General features: G+C 49.8%; 1 protein-coding gene across 1 annotated transcript in view; it reads right to left on the bottom strand.

The window, feature by feature from the left end:
- The window catches only part of LOC8040864 (ras and EF-hand domain-containing protein homolog), a 71,424-nt gene that overhangs the window by 31,858 nt on the left and 22,981 nt on the right, over nt 1-16,585 (bottom strand). Inside the window, exons 2-6 of the mRNA XM_029970569.4 lie at nt 12,418-12,567; nt 11,712-11,802; nt 6,361-6,456; nt 4,507-4,703; nt 1,106-1,174 (exon numbers count right to left, since the gene is read on the bottom strand). Coding sequence (XP_029826429.2) covers nt 1,106-1,174; nt 4,507-4,703; nt 6,361-6,456; nt 11,712-11,802; nt 12,418-12,567 — 603 coding nt within the window. The remainder of the gene's footprint in view (nt 1-1,105; nt 1,175-4,506; nt 4,704-6,360; nt 6,457-11,711; nt 11,803-12,417; nt 12,568-16,585) is intronic.

Raw genomic sequence — 16,585 nt, 5'->3', positions numbered from 1 at the left:
AAAGGTTTGTCCGTTCTGCAGTCTTGACGGTAACAGGTTACAAGTAACGGCGTTACTAGGAACGCGTTACTTTTTTTAGTAACGTAGTAACCTATCCGTTACGTTTTCGGCACAGTAACGGGTAACGTACTTATGTTACTATTTCAAGTAACGTAGTTACGTTAATCGTTACTACTTCCCAAGTCTTAAAGAAATTACACTTCAATTGTTTCCGTGTTTCAGGCGTCAAGCCATGTTTTTCTTTGCGTTTTTTCTCGTAAGTATTTAGGTGAAACCGTGAAAAGAGCTAAAGTAATTATGTTCAGTTTCTGCATGAACTTAATGTTTCTTGATATATGACCTGTATCGTCAAAACCGTTAAATGTGTTACATCATAATTTTAAAAAAGTAACGCAGAAGTAACGTGCCTTACTTTTTATCGGTAGCGGCAACGCGTCCTTTTATTTTTAGATAACGTAGCTCAGTAACGCGTACCTTTTATTTGCAAGTAGCGAGTAACGTATTTCGTTACTTTTTTTTTGGTAACGCCTACAACACTGCCGTTCTGTCGTCGATCCCCTTCTGCTCGGTAGCACGGGCGTAGCGAGCCTCCGACGAGCGCTTGGGGGGTGCCCGGGTGCGTTGTGCGTGAACACCGTGGAAACAAAATCCGGGTGGTCTCGATCAGACAACGGTTTCCCTGGACATATGCAAGCCTCGGGACGGAGATTGAAATGGAAGCCGCACTTGCCTCCAAGAAAGTGTTTGCCGCACAAACGGTCGTTCGCGCGAGGCGACCATTCTTTTCAATCCACAGATATTATCCACCTTCTATGCGTTTCAGAGTCTGCCGGGAACTTGTGGAAACTCACTCCGCTGCTTTTCTTGTACATTTCGGTGCAATTGACGGCAACACAGCTTCGCGGCATGCTGAAATGCTATGACGCCCATGCGAAACGTGCGCGCTTTTGCCCACACCCCCGGGCTCCGGCGCGATCGCAGCGCCGCCGCAGCTCCGTGACGTCAAGCCCGCGTGTCGGTGTATAACCTCCGGCCGCCTAAAGATAGATACAAGCAACGCAATTACTTTTAGCGTGGTCACGGGGAAATCGGTTAAAAATCTTACTGTAGGTGTTGAAGTTGCTTGCTGGCGAAGCCTTGCTCTTGCAGCACGCCCATGATTCTTTCACGTTCGCTGCACGGAAAGTTAAATAAAAAAAGATCGAATGTGTTATAGATACGGATCCTAGAGCGAAGGAGCGTGTCCCGACAGATCCGACATCGATGCGTTTTATCTTCTATATCCCCATAACATGATGCCTAAACAATTGGCAAACCCCATAACATGATGTTATATTATGCCTAAACAATTGGCAAAGGTACTCTCAGGCAGAAAACAACTTGAAAGAAACACATTGTAAGCATCAAAGTTGAAACCGACGTTTCGTCGAGAAACTTATACCCCATTCACACGCTCATCATAAAGGTACCTGTGAGAATCGGTTCTGCCATCACCGTGAATGGACGCGGGAATGAGACTGAGTTTCGTTTTTTTTTCTGTGCGTGTTTGCGTTTGCACGTGTGCCCCTGTGTGTGGGTGCACTGGCGGCGCTCGTGCGGGCTGGCGCGGGGGACATCGGAGAAGAAAAGAGGAAGACGAGGAGGACAGCACGTGGTGTGACCTTTTGCAGGGGTTCGGAAATTAGCTTCGCTTGTAAATAGACCTGTTTTTTTTTCTTCGCCCTATCCGCGGAGTCCTGTCTGGTTTACTCTTCCGTCAGCGACCATCAGCTGCCTCCGTCGTCGGGTCCCAGCGCAATCTCGAAGAAAGAACATCATTAATGTACCTTTAACACAGGTCCCTTAGCTATCGGCGAATCAGCCCGTGCCCTTGGGTCCCGAGCACACGCCACGCGCGGAAGATCATTAATTCATTGGCCGGAGAGAATAAAGGTCCCTTAGCAAAAGGTATGTATACCTTTTACGGTCGTGTGAATGGGGTATGAAGCTCTTCAGATAAATCTCGTAGAAAACTTTTTCTGTAAAGGCCCGTTCACACTCTTGCGACCGAGTACGACGGAGAGACGAGATCTCTTACAACTTCTTAAATGTTTCTATACTTCGTTTCACCTTATGTGCGAGCGAAGGCAAAACTGGAAGCGCGAGCACGGAAGCTCCGTGCGTTCAGGCTTTGCTCGAGCGCGCGAGCTGGGGAGAAATGCAAAAAGAGCTGGTCTCGCGCTTCTAGCTTTGGCTTCGCTCGCAGATAAAGTGAAACGAAGTATAGAATGAGGGAACGGATGGATGGATGGATGATGGATGGATCAATACGGCTGAGCCCTTTGGATCGGGCGGTAGCTTACGCCACCTATGCGGTGACCCTAGAACTGCATTTCACAAAAGCGAAGGTTTTGCGGGATTTCCGAGGTCAAATGTCCGTAATACCCATAGAAAGGCTCGTTTATAACATTGACAAAAGCTTCTCGAGCCAAAAAAGAAAGGATATTGCGCGAGAAATAAAAAAAAAATATGCCGGACCGCCGAGTTTACACTGCTTCCCAATAGATGGCGCCAGTGTGTTCTCTGGTTTAAGAAGTTTTAAGGAACCCAGGTTTAAGAGGCCGCAAGCAGTCGCAAGAGTGTGAACGGGCCTTAACTTTGAGGTTTCGGGGATGTTGTTTTTCAAATATACCGGGCGTTCCACGTATGAGTGACGATATTTTGTTTTCTACAAAAATGGCACTTAAATTATTGAAATGATTCCTTCGAGATAACGTCATTGACAACGGCGGCCGTCCAACGAGTGGAAAGCAATAATTAGCGAACTAAACACTCATATTCTACCGTATATACTCGTTTCATGTTAGGTCCAACTATGGCCAACGCTATGATCCAACGGAACTGCGCCAAGAGTGAATCTTTGTGGTGCTCGTCATCTTCTGTGCGTTTACCACCGCCGGTTACGCAAACCGCGCGCCCGCCTGGCAGGGGTCTAAAGGCTAGCCCACATGGCGCGTTTTTCAGTGCGTCTAGACGCGCGTCTCGGCTTGGCGCGCGCGCTAAGCAGGACGCGTGCGCCCAGTCAAACCACACGCAGCGCTACCGTGCAGCGCTTCGCGTCTGCGTTTCCGAAGCGTCTGCCCAACGTAGCCAGACGCGCTTAAGAAACAAAAGCAAACATTAAATAGAAATCGCGCGGTAAATGATGGCTACATGCCGTAATATTGAATTTTAGTAATAGTAAGCACTCATTTTTAATTACAGCAATCGCAATGAAGCTCAATTTTACTAATTTTCATTCTTTTTAGTGCGTACGCCCCATCCACGTTTCGATACGCCATTGGCATCCCCATCGCCCGCGCCAAAACATTTACATAATTTACAGCTGGCCGCTGGCCGCTACAGTGGTTACGTTGTAGCGGTTGTTGCCGGTAGTATTAGTTTTGTACCTTTTTCTCTCGGTGTCCTTGTATTCTTTACATTTGGCCTGCCAGAGTGCAGGACGCTTTTGTACTTCGCTAGGTACTCTCTGTTCCGCTGAAGCAGCGTCAGCCTCTCCCGCGGAGCAGAGAGGATTCCCTGGACTTGTGTAAAAGGTATGATAAACTGATATCCGCGGGGGGAAGGACGTAACTACCCATGTTCGCCCTGCTGCTAGCGTTGGCAGGGCCTAAAAGCCGTTTTTATTGAAGGCCGCGAGCGTGCAAATTTTGTAAACTCCGCGCGCGCGGGTATGTGTGTGTGCGTGCGCGCGTGCGCTTTGATGGCACAGGGCTGCTACCCGTATTTGTGTGTATCTTCCTGTTTTGAGTGTTTTTATTTATTTTCCTTTCCCGTATCCCTTTCCCTACTTGGCGGCGGGCTAGCAGGCCCACCTGCGTAAGGGTCTCGACCTTTTTGCCTAGCCTCGCACGCTGCCGAGTGGGTATCGCAATATGTGCAAATAAAAAGTATTATTATTATAATTATTATCGCCTTCGTTGCGAGGTCTGTGGCGAAAACTACAATCCTACAGTGGAGAAAATTCAAACGCTCCTTGCAACTAGTGAACACGGCGGTTCATTGGTTGTTGCCTTCTGGACGCAGCGCGAGACGCGACGCGTGGACGCAAAATATCTGGCTCTTCCAGATACGCCGGGATGCGCCAAAAAACGCTGCGTTTCGTCCCGGCGCCGGAAGTGACGTCAAAGCGCAGGCGCAGACGCGACGCAGACGCGGAGAAAAGCGCACCATGTGGGCTAGCCTTAACCCAATGTGGAGAGCCAGTCGTCTGCGTCTTGCGCAGGAGTTTCGGTGACGTCAGAACGACACCGAGCTGTGATTGGCTCTGATTAAAAGATAGTGGGTAGAGCTCAAAGCAAGCTGCCTTCAGGTCTACCCACTGTCCTTCAATCAGAGCCAATCAGAGCTCGGCGTTCTGACGTCACCACAATCCCCGCAAAAGGAAGCAGACGAACTTCTGCTCCCCATGAGCATCACCAACGCCTTTGGCTACGAAAGCGCATGAATAGGAAAGACGTAACTTACTCGTAGAGCTGTCTGCACTTGTCTTCGTACTGAGACCGAATCTGAGCCAGCTCGTTGCGCGTCAGGGCGACGTTCGTCTGCGTGTCCATCAGGCTGAGCCTGAGCTGCCTGTTTTCCTGGAGCGCCTCGTCCAGCTTCGAGTGCACCGAAGTCAACTTCCGGTCGTGCGTCTCGTTCGCCCTCAGCCATTGGTCCACCTGCCCACGACGTCAGGCAGAACCAAACCAGCGGTGAGAGACGCTACGGGCCGGAACCACAACTTCCGGTCCTCTTTCTCGTTCGCCCTCAGATATGTGTCCACTTGCCCACGACGTAAGTCCGCACAAATGATAAGAGATGCTTAGGGCGTCGACAAAAGCTTCCGCACTCCCAGAAATATGGAGCGACTGTTTTCCCGCAAAGCTCTCGGGACATCCAATCGCTGTAATCTACAAGGAAACTCGGCCAATGACGAAGCTGTAAATATTATTAGATCTTTTTTTTTAGGTAATTCAAATAAACTTGGCTAAGATATCAACGTCAAACTCGTGCGAAATTTAAAAAAAAAAAAAGCGGAGCAAAAACAATGTAGCCATTACCCGCTTTTGTTATCGCAACGATGAGCATCACTTCCATGTAAACAGTGCTGTCCCCAAGCGGCACGTATTTTGGCCAAGCATTGGCCAATGACTCGCGATGGTTTTTTGGCCAATAACCAAAGAGTGGCCATTCATCGGCTGATGGCCAGTGGCCAGTGGCCAGAGAATAGCCAGTCATCGACCAATGGCTAGCCGCTGTCTGGCCTATAGCCAAAGGACCATTGCCAGCCATTGACCAGTAATTGGCCAACTCTGTGCTGCTTGGGTCATTACTGAGGTGCAAATCTGTGCGATCAGGTTTTGTAGATCAAGTATTTTCGCCGTTTCGGTTGATATAAGGGCTCATTCACACTGGAAGCGGATCCGCGTTCGCAAAGCGGTTGCGAACGCGGTTGTATAAGGATTCAGTACAATTGCACGCGCACACGATGACATCAAATGCGCGGGCAATTGCACTGGATCTTTATACAACCGCTTTCGCAACCGCTTCGCGAACGCGGATCCGCTTCCAGTGTGAATGGGGGGTAACCGCCGAATTCAGAAACGTCACTCAAACTACACTCAAACTGAAGGACCCCTCCACTTCCTCGAGGAAGGCGCGAGGGCCGGCGCGGGCCAATCGCGAGGACGGAACCACCGTCGCGATTGGCCAGCGCCGGCCCTCGCGCCTTCTTCGAGGAAGTGGAGGGGCCTTTCAGTTTGAGTGTAGTTTGAGTGAGGTTTCTGAATTCGGCGGTAAGTCTTCTTATTTGGAGCGCGAGCCATCCCGCGCTCCTAGCTTTGAAAGGAGCATTTCTAGTGCAAGTGCTCGTTCTCCGGAAGAACGCTTCAAAGCAGGGACCTCGAACTCTCGTGATTGTGACATTGGCTAGTATATACTCGTGGACCATTTCCTGTAGCTACGCAGTCAGCCATCGGCGCATGGGCGTTCGAGCGCCTTGAACGCCAACCAAAGCTGCGCACGCGCACTCTTCACTTCTGAAAAGCCACAGAAAATTGTCCATTTATATACGTAGTTCTTTTTTCCGTCTTAATAGAAATGCCACTTTACTTTTTGCAGTTACCATCATTTGCATCGATAAAGTGTTGGTTAGTAGGTGCCCTTCGATGGGACTTACCTAATCCGAACTAAGATTATTAACCAAAATACAAACTATATAACCGATCAAAACGATGTGGTACAATGTGGCAAATTCCCCATATGGGCCTGAGTGACCCTAGTAAGAACAACTTTCTTTCGAGTGGGCATCTACACAACCAAAATCCACTTTCTCACCTTTTCGAAGAGAGACACGTGGGACTGAAGTTCGTCCATTTCTTCGCACATTTTGGAATGCAGGGTTTTACGTCTCGCCTCGGCCTCTTCTTGTGCCTGCAGTAGGAAGATTGTTTCGAGACACGAACCGATTAAATATCGTATTTGAATCTGTCATGACCAAACTTCCAGCCATCTACGAACGCAGTTCAACGTTCGCAACAACGAGAAAAAAATTACGCGCGCTTGGTTACGCTAACAAAAGACGGCGGAGCAGAGAATGCGTTGAGCGTAAACCACCACCTCGCAGAAATTAATGTCACGTGACAGAGGGTCAAATGAAGTGGTAAGATCGCGTCAATATCCCCACTGAACTTAAAAGAAAAATTCACATCACGTGACTTAATCCCGTGACAGTGATTTTCCCGCTAAATTTGGCGTAGATACTGACGTAACGGTTCATCGTGACGACCTTATCGTAGGGTCCGGTAAATAAAAACACATTACGCGTTGAAACTCTCGAAACGTGGCCGACCCCGAAAGGTTCAGCTTACACGAAACACTGCGTTATATTCGGTTTCCCGTTAGGAACGTTTCGTAGACCGTACGTCAGAGCTTCGCTTTGCTGTAACGGGAGAGCTCGTGCCGTGACTTCGAAGCATGGCTATGAGCACGGCGTACGCTGGGTCCGCTCTCCGCAGCGTACGATCTACCGTAGCCCCCTCTATACTCACAAAGCCTGGCGGTTCCACTAGAGCCACTAAATAAGCTGCGCTTAGAGTATCGGCACTCCGTTCCCCGACATTGTTGTGGGCGCTGCCATTTTGGCTCGTATGCAGAACAGACGCAACGGCCGATCGTCATGATTCAAAAGTGCGACATCCTCAGCATTAGATTCGGTGTTAGGAAGGTCATGTAATATTGCTTTACTCTGTCGCGAACGGTTTAAACATTTGTGGAGGGCAGAAAAGCATTTCCTGTGATTTCAGATAAAGCTTCAGATAACTGGCAACCTTGATTTTAAGACACAATATGGCCAAGTGTCGTTACTCTGAAGCGTAGCTTATTTAGTGGCACTAGGTTCCACGACAGAGCCATAGAATGCCCGGCCGCAGATTCGGAGCGCGAGGATCTGGTAGCACAGAGCATCAGAGAGTTATTCCTGGGGGACCTGGACGGCAGCGCTCAGCTTTTGCACCCGCGAGGACCCGAAACACACTCGTTCGTTCGGGAGAAGTGTGTTTCGGCATCTCGCCGCAACGGGGCGCCAGTCACGTGGCTCTCCTCATCCGTTGTCTGCCGCTCCCCCTTTTCCGTTTCGGCGGCCGCTTCTCGTAGCAATCTACCAAGCTTTGTCAATATATACGAGGCTATGGATCTACTAAAACCATCTACTAACAACGAGCGCAGCCGACGCGGCATGCGCCGCGATCGGGTCGATCAAGCAGCGCCAAGTGTCGTTTCTGCGCGCTTGTTACAGGGAGCATTCACTGGACGCCATATGTGTGGGTGCTATTTAAAGCGCATGCTCAGAAAGAGCTCGTACTAATAGGTCGCCAAGATGGCAATCCTAGGGGTGTGGAATGCACGCTGCAAAAGAACCGCGGAAGCTCGCCATCAGCGCGCACTCAGCGTTCCCGCACCTAGCTATAGCCGCCAGTGAACACTCCCTATACTCAGTGTACCCTGAATCCACTCGAGGGAGAAATCCCGGGGATTTCTCCCCGGCACGCGCATCCCACGACGAAAACGAGAGGCTTTGCGATGTGCAAAAGCCTCGCATTTTCATCTCGTGATGCGCGCGTGGCGGGGAGAAATCCCCGGGATTTTTCCCTCGTGTGAATACCCCTTGCCGACTCGACGGGCTGAGTCTGAGATTGTGGCTTTGAAACGTTCCTATGCAAAGTGGGCTCGCGTGCTACAAAAGACACGTTTCAAAGCGTGAAGAGCCGGCTGTGGCTTTTGCTTGTAACTTTGGCAGAAGTCTCAGCTTCAGTGTGAACGGAGCACGTCACCAGCAAAGCCAATCACGCACACACACAATAAAAAAGCGCAGGATAAGATGGCATTCTCCGTGGGTGATTCGTCTATAGCCGGTGATAGGACACGCGGAAAATCGACGGGCGCCGTGAGAGTGCACTTTTGGCGCAGCTAGACGGCCTTCGTCGGGTTGTAGCGCTAGCTGCGCTCGAACTTGGTCTAAAACGCGGACTATAGCGACAGTCTGACTTTTTGTGAAATGGACAATAGTGACACGAACAAGTTATTAATGCGAAAGCATTAACTGTCTCATGGAGCGAGCTGACGTCATCAGTTTGAAGCGCGGAAACGGCTCCGAGTTTCCGTGATTTCGCCTTCGGTTCCATTGGCTGGCGCGCGTCGACGGGGCTCCCATTGACCGCTGCGCCATGGCTATGGTGCCTGGATCGCGTCTCTGACTGGTGTGTTTAGCGTCCTATCCCACCCATACATCAAAAGTGGTTCGCAGGTGGCAAGAAATGACGTCACAGAAACCGGAGTGTTATGTTGGTGCCTGTCGCGATCCAAGCGGTTGGGCGTAGAAATGCTGGCGAAAAGCACGAGCGAACGCGAGTGTCGCTATCGTCACGGCGTTCCAGCTTCCGGCTGCCCTATCTTCCGTGGACCGCCACAGTGGAGAGTGACCTACAACAGAACAGGCGTCTGCCATATACACCACAACTTTGAGACACCGCCAGGTTCGCAACCGGCGACAGCATGACACTTTTATGACGTCATCAGGCGGAAATCGAGGGACCACTTTTCTGGGCGCGGTAAACATACCAGTCGGAGACACGTTCCAGGCACCATAGCCATGGCCTCCTAGATCCCGAAGCGCGCGCGCGCTAGTACGCAGCAGACGACAAAGGGAGCGGACGAGCGGCTTGCATGCTTTCACATTGACAACTCATATGAAGTGCTTAGGTGAACCTCGAGTTTTTTTTTTTTTCTGGATAGCTAATAAACCTTATGTGCGTTTACATGCATGTTTATACAGCATGAAGTTAGTCTGCCACAACGGACGTCTTGAGTGTGGTACGACCGCTAGCCTGGGGTCTTTAACGTGCACCACGCAGTAGTGGTACACGGCCGGACGCCGGTATACGAATGCTCATCCAGATCGAAACGCGCAGGGCTGGGGATTGATAATACACACTGCAAGCCACAGTTCTAAGGAAGTGCAGCGACCGAAAATAAAAACTGTAGGTCACGCATGACTGTATCCATACACGGAAAGCTGCAAGTTGTCCTACCAGTGCCAGCGCCTCCTATCGATAACAATGCCATGGTGCTGAATGCGATGACGTCATCGGAGAAGGCCAACACTAAACACAGATTGGACACGACGACTGCGTCGACGTTCGGCGCAAAATTTAACACGAAGCCGAGCGACGACGCAACACTCGTTACCAACTTGTGTGCAGCGTTGGCCTTCTCTTATTACGTCATCTCATTCGGCACTACGGCTTTGTTGTCTAGGAGGTGTTGCCAGTACCCTTCACGGGACAAATCCTAAAAAAAGCCGCGGGCATTACTGAACAAAAACTAACGAAATGACTTTCTCGTTACTTGTAAATAAAAGAAACGAGTTACCGAACCTAGGTTACCTCAAAATAAAAGGAACTTGTTAATGTTGGAATATATTTTAACGCTCAAAAACAAGGACAAAAAGGCGAGCATCAGACACCACAGTGCGCTTAACGTTACCAATAAAAGTAACGGACTTTACTTTTCGATACTTTTTTTTTTATTTATACGTTTTACTGTTTTGACGTTACAAATATGCATAAAAGCCTTTTTTTTTTTAAGTGGAAGTTTTTTGTGGGAAGTAGAAAGGCTGAAAAATGAAGGTTTGTGGGATAAGCGTACGGATTCAAAACTTGGCGCCTAAAAACGCAAAAAAAAAATAATATATTGTTTTTATGAAGTCTGGGGAAGAAGACGCCACGAGTAACCTAACTTCGTTACCTGTAACTCGAAGTATGTACCGTAAATACGTTATGCTTTGAAAATGTTGCGAGTACGTTCCTACGTTACTGACAAGAAAAAAAACGCGTTACCGGAAACGCCGTTATTTGTAACGCGTTACCCCCAACTCTGCTTATAGGATGCCATTATCTCGGTCACACTTCTCCTAAAGGTTTGACTTTTTCATTATTTATTTTGAAACTGGCTATTCATTCCAGGTACTATTTCACTCTGCCAGCGTCATGTGTAAACTAAAACTGCGCAAAACAAAAGTGCGAGAAGCACAGTGGAATAACATCTCATTCCTCAGCGTACTTAAAGTTATAAAAGAATAATACAATTAGATCATGATGTAAGACCTTGACTAGACAACAACTCTCTACAACAAACAGCTATCCTTTTCTTTTCTTTTTACGTTAAAGTTGCTAGACACTGACGGCCTCAGAAACGCAGGGCGCGGCTTCTTTCGCGCTTTCTGCTTCGTGATTGGTTGCTCGGCATACGTATCGCTCGTGCCGCAGTCTGATTGGCTGCTGAGACGCTCAGGACACGCCCCGCGACTATACCTCTTTCGGTGGGAACGGGCTTCAAATATGGCGGTAATGAAAAAGCTCTGTTCCCTCACCCTCCCAAGTCACGCCCCTGAGGCGGTGCTGCAGTCGGCACTCCGCATTATCGAACCTAGATTGTAGAGGGTGTTCATCTCAAACCATGGGGAACGTTCGAAATTTAATGGCGGATGCCGATCGGTCAATCTTAAAGACTGACGACCGGGTCACGCTTTCCACTTTTCCCTCTCTTCTCCTTTCCCCCCTTCTGGACTGTCCACCGTCGCCTGTATCCTCCTCCCCCATGGTGAGGAAGATCTTCTGCCTTGCAGAATCTCGAGTCTGGTCGTTGGCCTTTAAGCGCGCATGCGCTGCGTTGCTGCGTCGTCGCGTGACGAGGAGGAAAGCAGGCGGAGACACTCGCAGACGACCAACGTCTCGCCACCTCCTCGCAGCCCCTGTACATCCTTCGCGTGTGACGTCATATGACACCGTAGCAGCCGCCACTACACCTTCTGCAGCGTACATTTCGCACCATCGAATGTGTTCTTCTTAGCGAGCCTTGCCGAGAAGTGCAGGTTCGATGATGCGAAACGTATGCTGCGGAAGGCATACGGGAACACGAGCATGGCATGGAGCAATGGCGGCCGAGGACCACGTGACCCTGATCGCGCGGTTGGACACTCTCTGTAATGCGGGCTCTCTATTGCGCATGCGCTGATGCTTCTATCCCTTCTCATGGATCTGTTTTCTGCGCACAGCCCACAAACGTCTCGTGGGGGCTAGAGCGGAATTGTTTGTACACAGTGCGTTGGTGTACAGGTCGTTGAGACGCACCTTTGCTTTTGCTTGCTGCTCCACGAGTTTCACTTGGCTGTCCATCTCTTCTTCCATTCGCCGTAGGTGCTCTTCGTGTTCTTTCTTCTCCCTAAAACGAAACAACCCCAACCTTTGTCCTTGTTTTGTGTTGGACGCGCTACTAAAATAAATAAGAACTGCGCCTCACGGTATTTTATTTATTTATGTATTTACAACGCCCACCAACCGCCCGAGGACTGTTGGTGGGCACCGTAAATCCAACATCCCAAATACGCTCCAAATGTGTAGGTTAATAGATCTTCCGTGGGGTCATAAACCACATGACATCTCAACCTCACAGCCTCACAGTGTCACGTAAACACCGTGAAGTCATCACGGTGTTCACGTGATGACCTCATGGAGATCCCTTTAAAACGCTGATGACGTCACGTGAGCTCCATGACGTCATCAACGTGATGCCACCATCGAGGCTAGATGTTGCAGACGCGAAAGCGCTAAACAAACGTAAAGAGGAATACATGTCAGTGCACATCACCATCACGGCCGAAATGAGCAACAGTAACAACAACACCAGAACGCGTGACGCGCGATGCCGTCAGTGTCGTTTTTGCTAATTTACTGCAAAAGCTTGTTTTCGCTCTGCAAACGACACGTGCTCTCGTTACGCCACTTTTCCACCGCATGTTGTCGGCCAGCAGGTATACGATTGCATCCCGCAGCCCACCTGAGCCAGGTGTTCTCGAGTTGGTTGTTCTCCTCCTGGAGCCTCTTCATGTTGTCCAGGAGGTCCGCGATGACGTCCTCGAACCTCTCGACGACCTGCGGTTTCTCGCTGCTCTGCAGTTCTTTGTAGAGGGCGTTGAGGGTCTCCTCGCTGTAGGACGAAACGAGAGAGATTAAGATGAGCCCAGGAAAGAAGTCCGTGGCCGATTGCTATGGCCGCCGACTCGTGCCTTCCATTGGCGACAAGATGTCATATGGTCCCTTTCTGTGGCGTCACCACAGGCACGTAGCCAGGATTTTGTTTCAAGGGGGGGGCGGGGGGGGGGGGGGGGGGGGGGGACGCCCATAACAAAATGCTGTATGAGGGTGAGGGGGAAAAGGAGGCCCAAGCAAAATAAAAATTTTGGGGGGGGGGAGGGGCGGGCCCCCCTCCTTTCCGGCTACGTGCCTGCGTCACCATAAGGATTCTCGCAGCGACAATGTGGAGTGACAATGAGGCTGTGTCAGGAACATAGTGGGAGGTAATCATCGTGTCCTTAAAATCAAATCAGTCAAAGCTGACAGTCCTGACATTTCTCTTATTTCCCCGAATAAAAGCAGAATTCTCGAATGCAGACTACAGCAGCGCTTTTGGTCGCGTACGTGGTCAGCAGCGGCCACGCATGAAAAGTGGAACTGGCATGTCACTTTGTCGGATGTCGCCGTCCTGGCGGATAGTCATATACGCATTTCCCACAAGGGCGAGGCCATCACTACTTGTATGCGGTAAAACATCGTTTCGATCTCCCCACGCCGCTGGAAGCTGTTCACGAGAAATGCGTGATTGTCACGCGTTCATGTTTTGCCTCACCTCTATTTTCTCGCGCATTCCAGATTGAAATGTAATATTATTTTTTCATCCCGCATACCAGATACGGAACTCACATGACCGAGAACGACAGGAAACAGCAAACATCCATAGAAGTTCTAGCGAAAAGTAGGAGCGAACGTGAGTACCGCTGTCGACGCCGCGTTCCGACTCCTGACATAGCCTCCACTTTACTCACAAAGCCTGGCAGATTTGGAGCGCGAGGATCTGGCAACAGAGAGCATTTCTCGGGGAACCTGGACGTCAGCACAGAGTTTTTTGCAGCGGCGAGGACCCGAAACATGGTTTGCAAGTCCGACGAGAAAAGAATAAGCGGTATAGCGCGAGGAACGCCAGGAGCTTCGAGCGGACATTCCATTGCTCGGGAGAAGTGTGTTTCGGCGTCTCGCCGCAGCGGGGCGCCCGTCACCTGGCTCTCCTCTCATCCGTTGTCTGCCGCTCCACCTTTTCACTTTCGCCGGCCGCGTCTGGTGGAGATCTGCAAGGCTTTGTCAGTATAGAGGAGGCTATGCTCCTGGCTGTCGAAGCTTCAGTGGACTGTCAATTTAACGGGCGCTCGGTTCCGGTTCCCGTTCCGTTGCAAACGGCCTGCCGAGTGACTCTTTTTGCCAGGGAAAGTGGAAGTGTCCAGAGTGGCCGCATTCAGTGGTATTGAGCCTGGTGACGCTGATCAGTGGCCACGTTAAGGCGGTTTCACATGCAGCGATTCTCGTCCGAAATCGGTGCGACTTCCAGTTAATGTGCGATTAAAATCGCCGCCGCACTGTCACAGCGGCTCTGCGACTGGTTTCTACCAAGTTGGTATTTTGTCGCAGAGTCGGTGCGATCACTTCATCGCCAACCAGCCGTTCATTTGCCAGCTTTCATCCGCGATAGTTGGGTATTTGAAAATAAATTTAGACACCTGAAGACATTTGGTTTAATGCTTAATTATTATAAATTTCTAGTTACATATTGTATTCCTAAAACATTTGTGTTTACTAAGTGTCGTTTTTGTTGTATTTTAGGCAAAGTCGAACGCGTCGCGTCCGTGTCCGAAGAGCCGGCCGCGCCGACAGAAATCGCACGGTTGTTGAAGCGTGTGAAACCAAAGTTACCAAACATTGCGATCGCACTTGCTGCGTCGGCTGTCGCACCGATTTTTTTTTTTTTTTTCGCAACAGTCGTTGCTTGTGAAACAGGCTACAGCTCGCGGTGAGCGAGTAGGAGGGGCACAAGGCCCAAGCAACGCAAAAACATTGCTCTTATCCGCTGCAACGGGCCTCAAGCGACGAACTCGAGAGAAACAGCTGGATGTTAATGGCTTTATCTCCTGGTGAATTAAGTGGCAGGTTATAGCAAAACAGAAGTCATCAAGCAACCGTGAATAGGCATAATTAAAAAAAAAAATTTGAATGTTACAAGGAGGTTATAATGAGCGGGATGTGGCTTTCATATTTGTATATGTATATGGAGCGAAGTGGTAACGAAAGTAGGCGTAGCGTCGAAATGCGCCGTCAACGTTTTCACCAATAGGAGAACTCGGTCATTGCACACCGTCACTAAGTGTGGAGTAAAACAACCGCATTGCTATGGCAGTGCCCCAATAACGCGGTCATTTGGCCCAAATTTAATGTCGGCGTCTTTACTCTTCTTTGAATCGGAGTTGAACGGGTGGGATTCGGAGCCCACGCTGTAAAAAATGCCAGCGCGTCTACTTACCCGCAAAACACTCAAAGAGCCATTCTCTGCGATCTACGAAATCAGCTCAGCGAATGATGAGGTCTGCGCTGTGGCATCACGTAATGCGAAGCGTCATGCTTTGCATTGCACGTCCCGTACAGTACAATGGGCCCTCCGGCACACACTGCCATGGCGTCTTCTACATATACTCACAAAGCCTGACAGTTCGATGACGGGGCCATAGAGCGCCCGGTCGCAGATTCAGAGCGCGAGGATCTGGTAGCAGAGAGCATTTCTCGCGGAATCTGGTATTCAGCGCACAGCTTTTGCAGCGGCGAGCACCCGAAACATAATTCTAAACCCGACGAGAAAACGAGCGGTGGAACGCGAGGAGCACGCGCGGACATTCCTTGTGAAGTTGACAGTAAGTGCTTCCATAGGCTTCGTATAATTCCCGCTCTAACGTCAGGTAAGTAACATTTGTTAGAACTGGTAATTCCATCGCTCATGAGAAGTGTGTTTCGGCGTCTCGCCGCAGCGGGGCGCCCATTACATAACTCTTCTAGGTGTATTAGGAGGCTAGGTGGCGCAAGCTACCGCCCGATCCAAAGGGCTCAGCCGGATTCATCCATTTCTCCATCCTTCTCTCATCCGTTGTTTGCCGCTCTACCTTTTTACTTCGAAGGCCGCGTCACGTGACGATCTGCCAGGCTTTGTCACTATATAGAGGAGGCTATGGCACTGCGCATTGGCTACCACAGAAGAATCTCTCTCATATGCGCAATTGGAGCCGGAAGGCCCTTCGTATACCGTATCGTATGTGCAAAAAAACGTTGCCCTAAAACTCCCTACTGTCTGCAGACTGTCGTTTGTATCTTGTATTCGCAGGCTGACGGCGGCCCAACTATAGTCGACGAAGCCGACTGAGCAAACGATCAGAGCAGCGTCGGTTGCGCGAGGCAGCCTTGGATTGAAAGCTTCTTCCTGCGTAGCTGAGCATGACATCATGGCCGTGTCTTCAGGTGTTCAAACGTCCTCGATGTAAGATCGCGACATTTGGAGGAAGGTCTAACTAAATGTCGCCTCGTTTTTCCTTTCCTTTTTTTTTTCGATTGTTCTCGACGAATAATAATACGTTTGTGTCCTGGTGCGCGCAAAAAAAACACAAAAAAAAGTGTCATTGATATGTTGCTGTACAATGGAAGAAAAGCCGGGCTTCAAGAACCTCAACATGGGCAAGAGTGTTAAGAAGAATAAGAGAATAATACGAACACCGCACTCTCGATTCGCAAAAAAAATCAGCTAAGAAAAAAAATTAAAACAAAAAAATGAAAAAATTAAGAAAACTTTTGGCTCCAAATAGTCATTTTAGCAACAGGGTTCCAGCAGCGAGGTTTTCAGTAACCGTGCGTATATGAAACGTGCTTTCGTCGCTTTCCGAAGCGGCAAACAATTGCGCGATTGTTGGGCAGAGATGTCGTAACATTGGAACAATGTATAACTCAGTGAAAAGCGCAGATTGGTCTGGCAATGCGAAGCCATTCCCACTGTCTCGCCTCTTCCCAACCCCTCCCCCACCTCCTGGGAGGAGCGGCTGACCGATGACACGGCCACCGGCCAGCAATGGCTGGTGGACCGT

The sequence above is a fragment of the Ixodes scapularis genome, unplaced genomic scaffold (assembly GCF_016920785.2).
Source record: "Ixodes scapularis isolate PalLabHiFi unplaced genomic scaffold, ASM1692078v2 PGA_scaffold12__126_contigs__length_90152505, whole genome shotgun sequence".
In the NCBI taxonomy this organism is placed as follows: Eukaryota; Metazoa; Arthropoda; class Arachnida; order Ixodida; family Ixodidae; genus Ixodes; species Ixodes scapularis.
The sequence above is the reverse complement of the archived record's forward strand: the minus strand, read 5'-3'. Positions and strand labels throughout refer to the sequence as shown.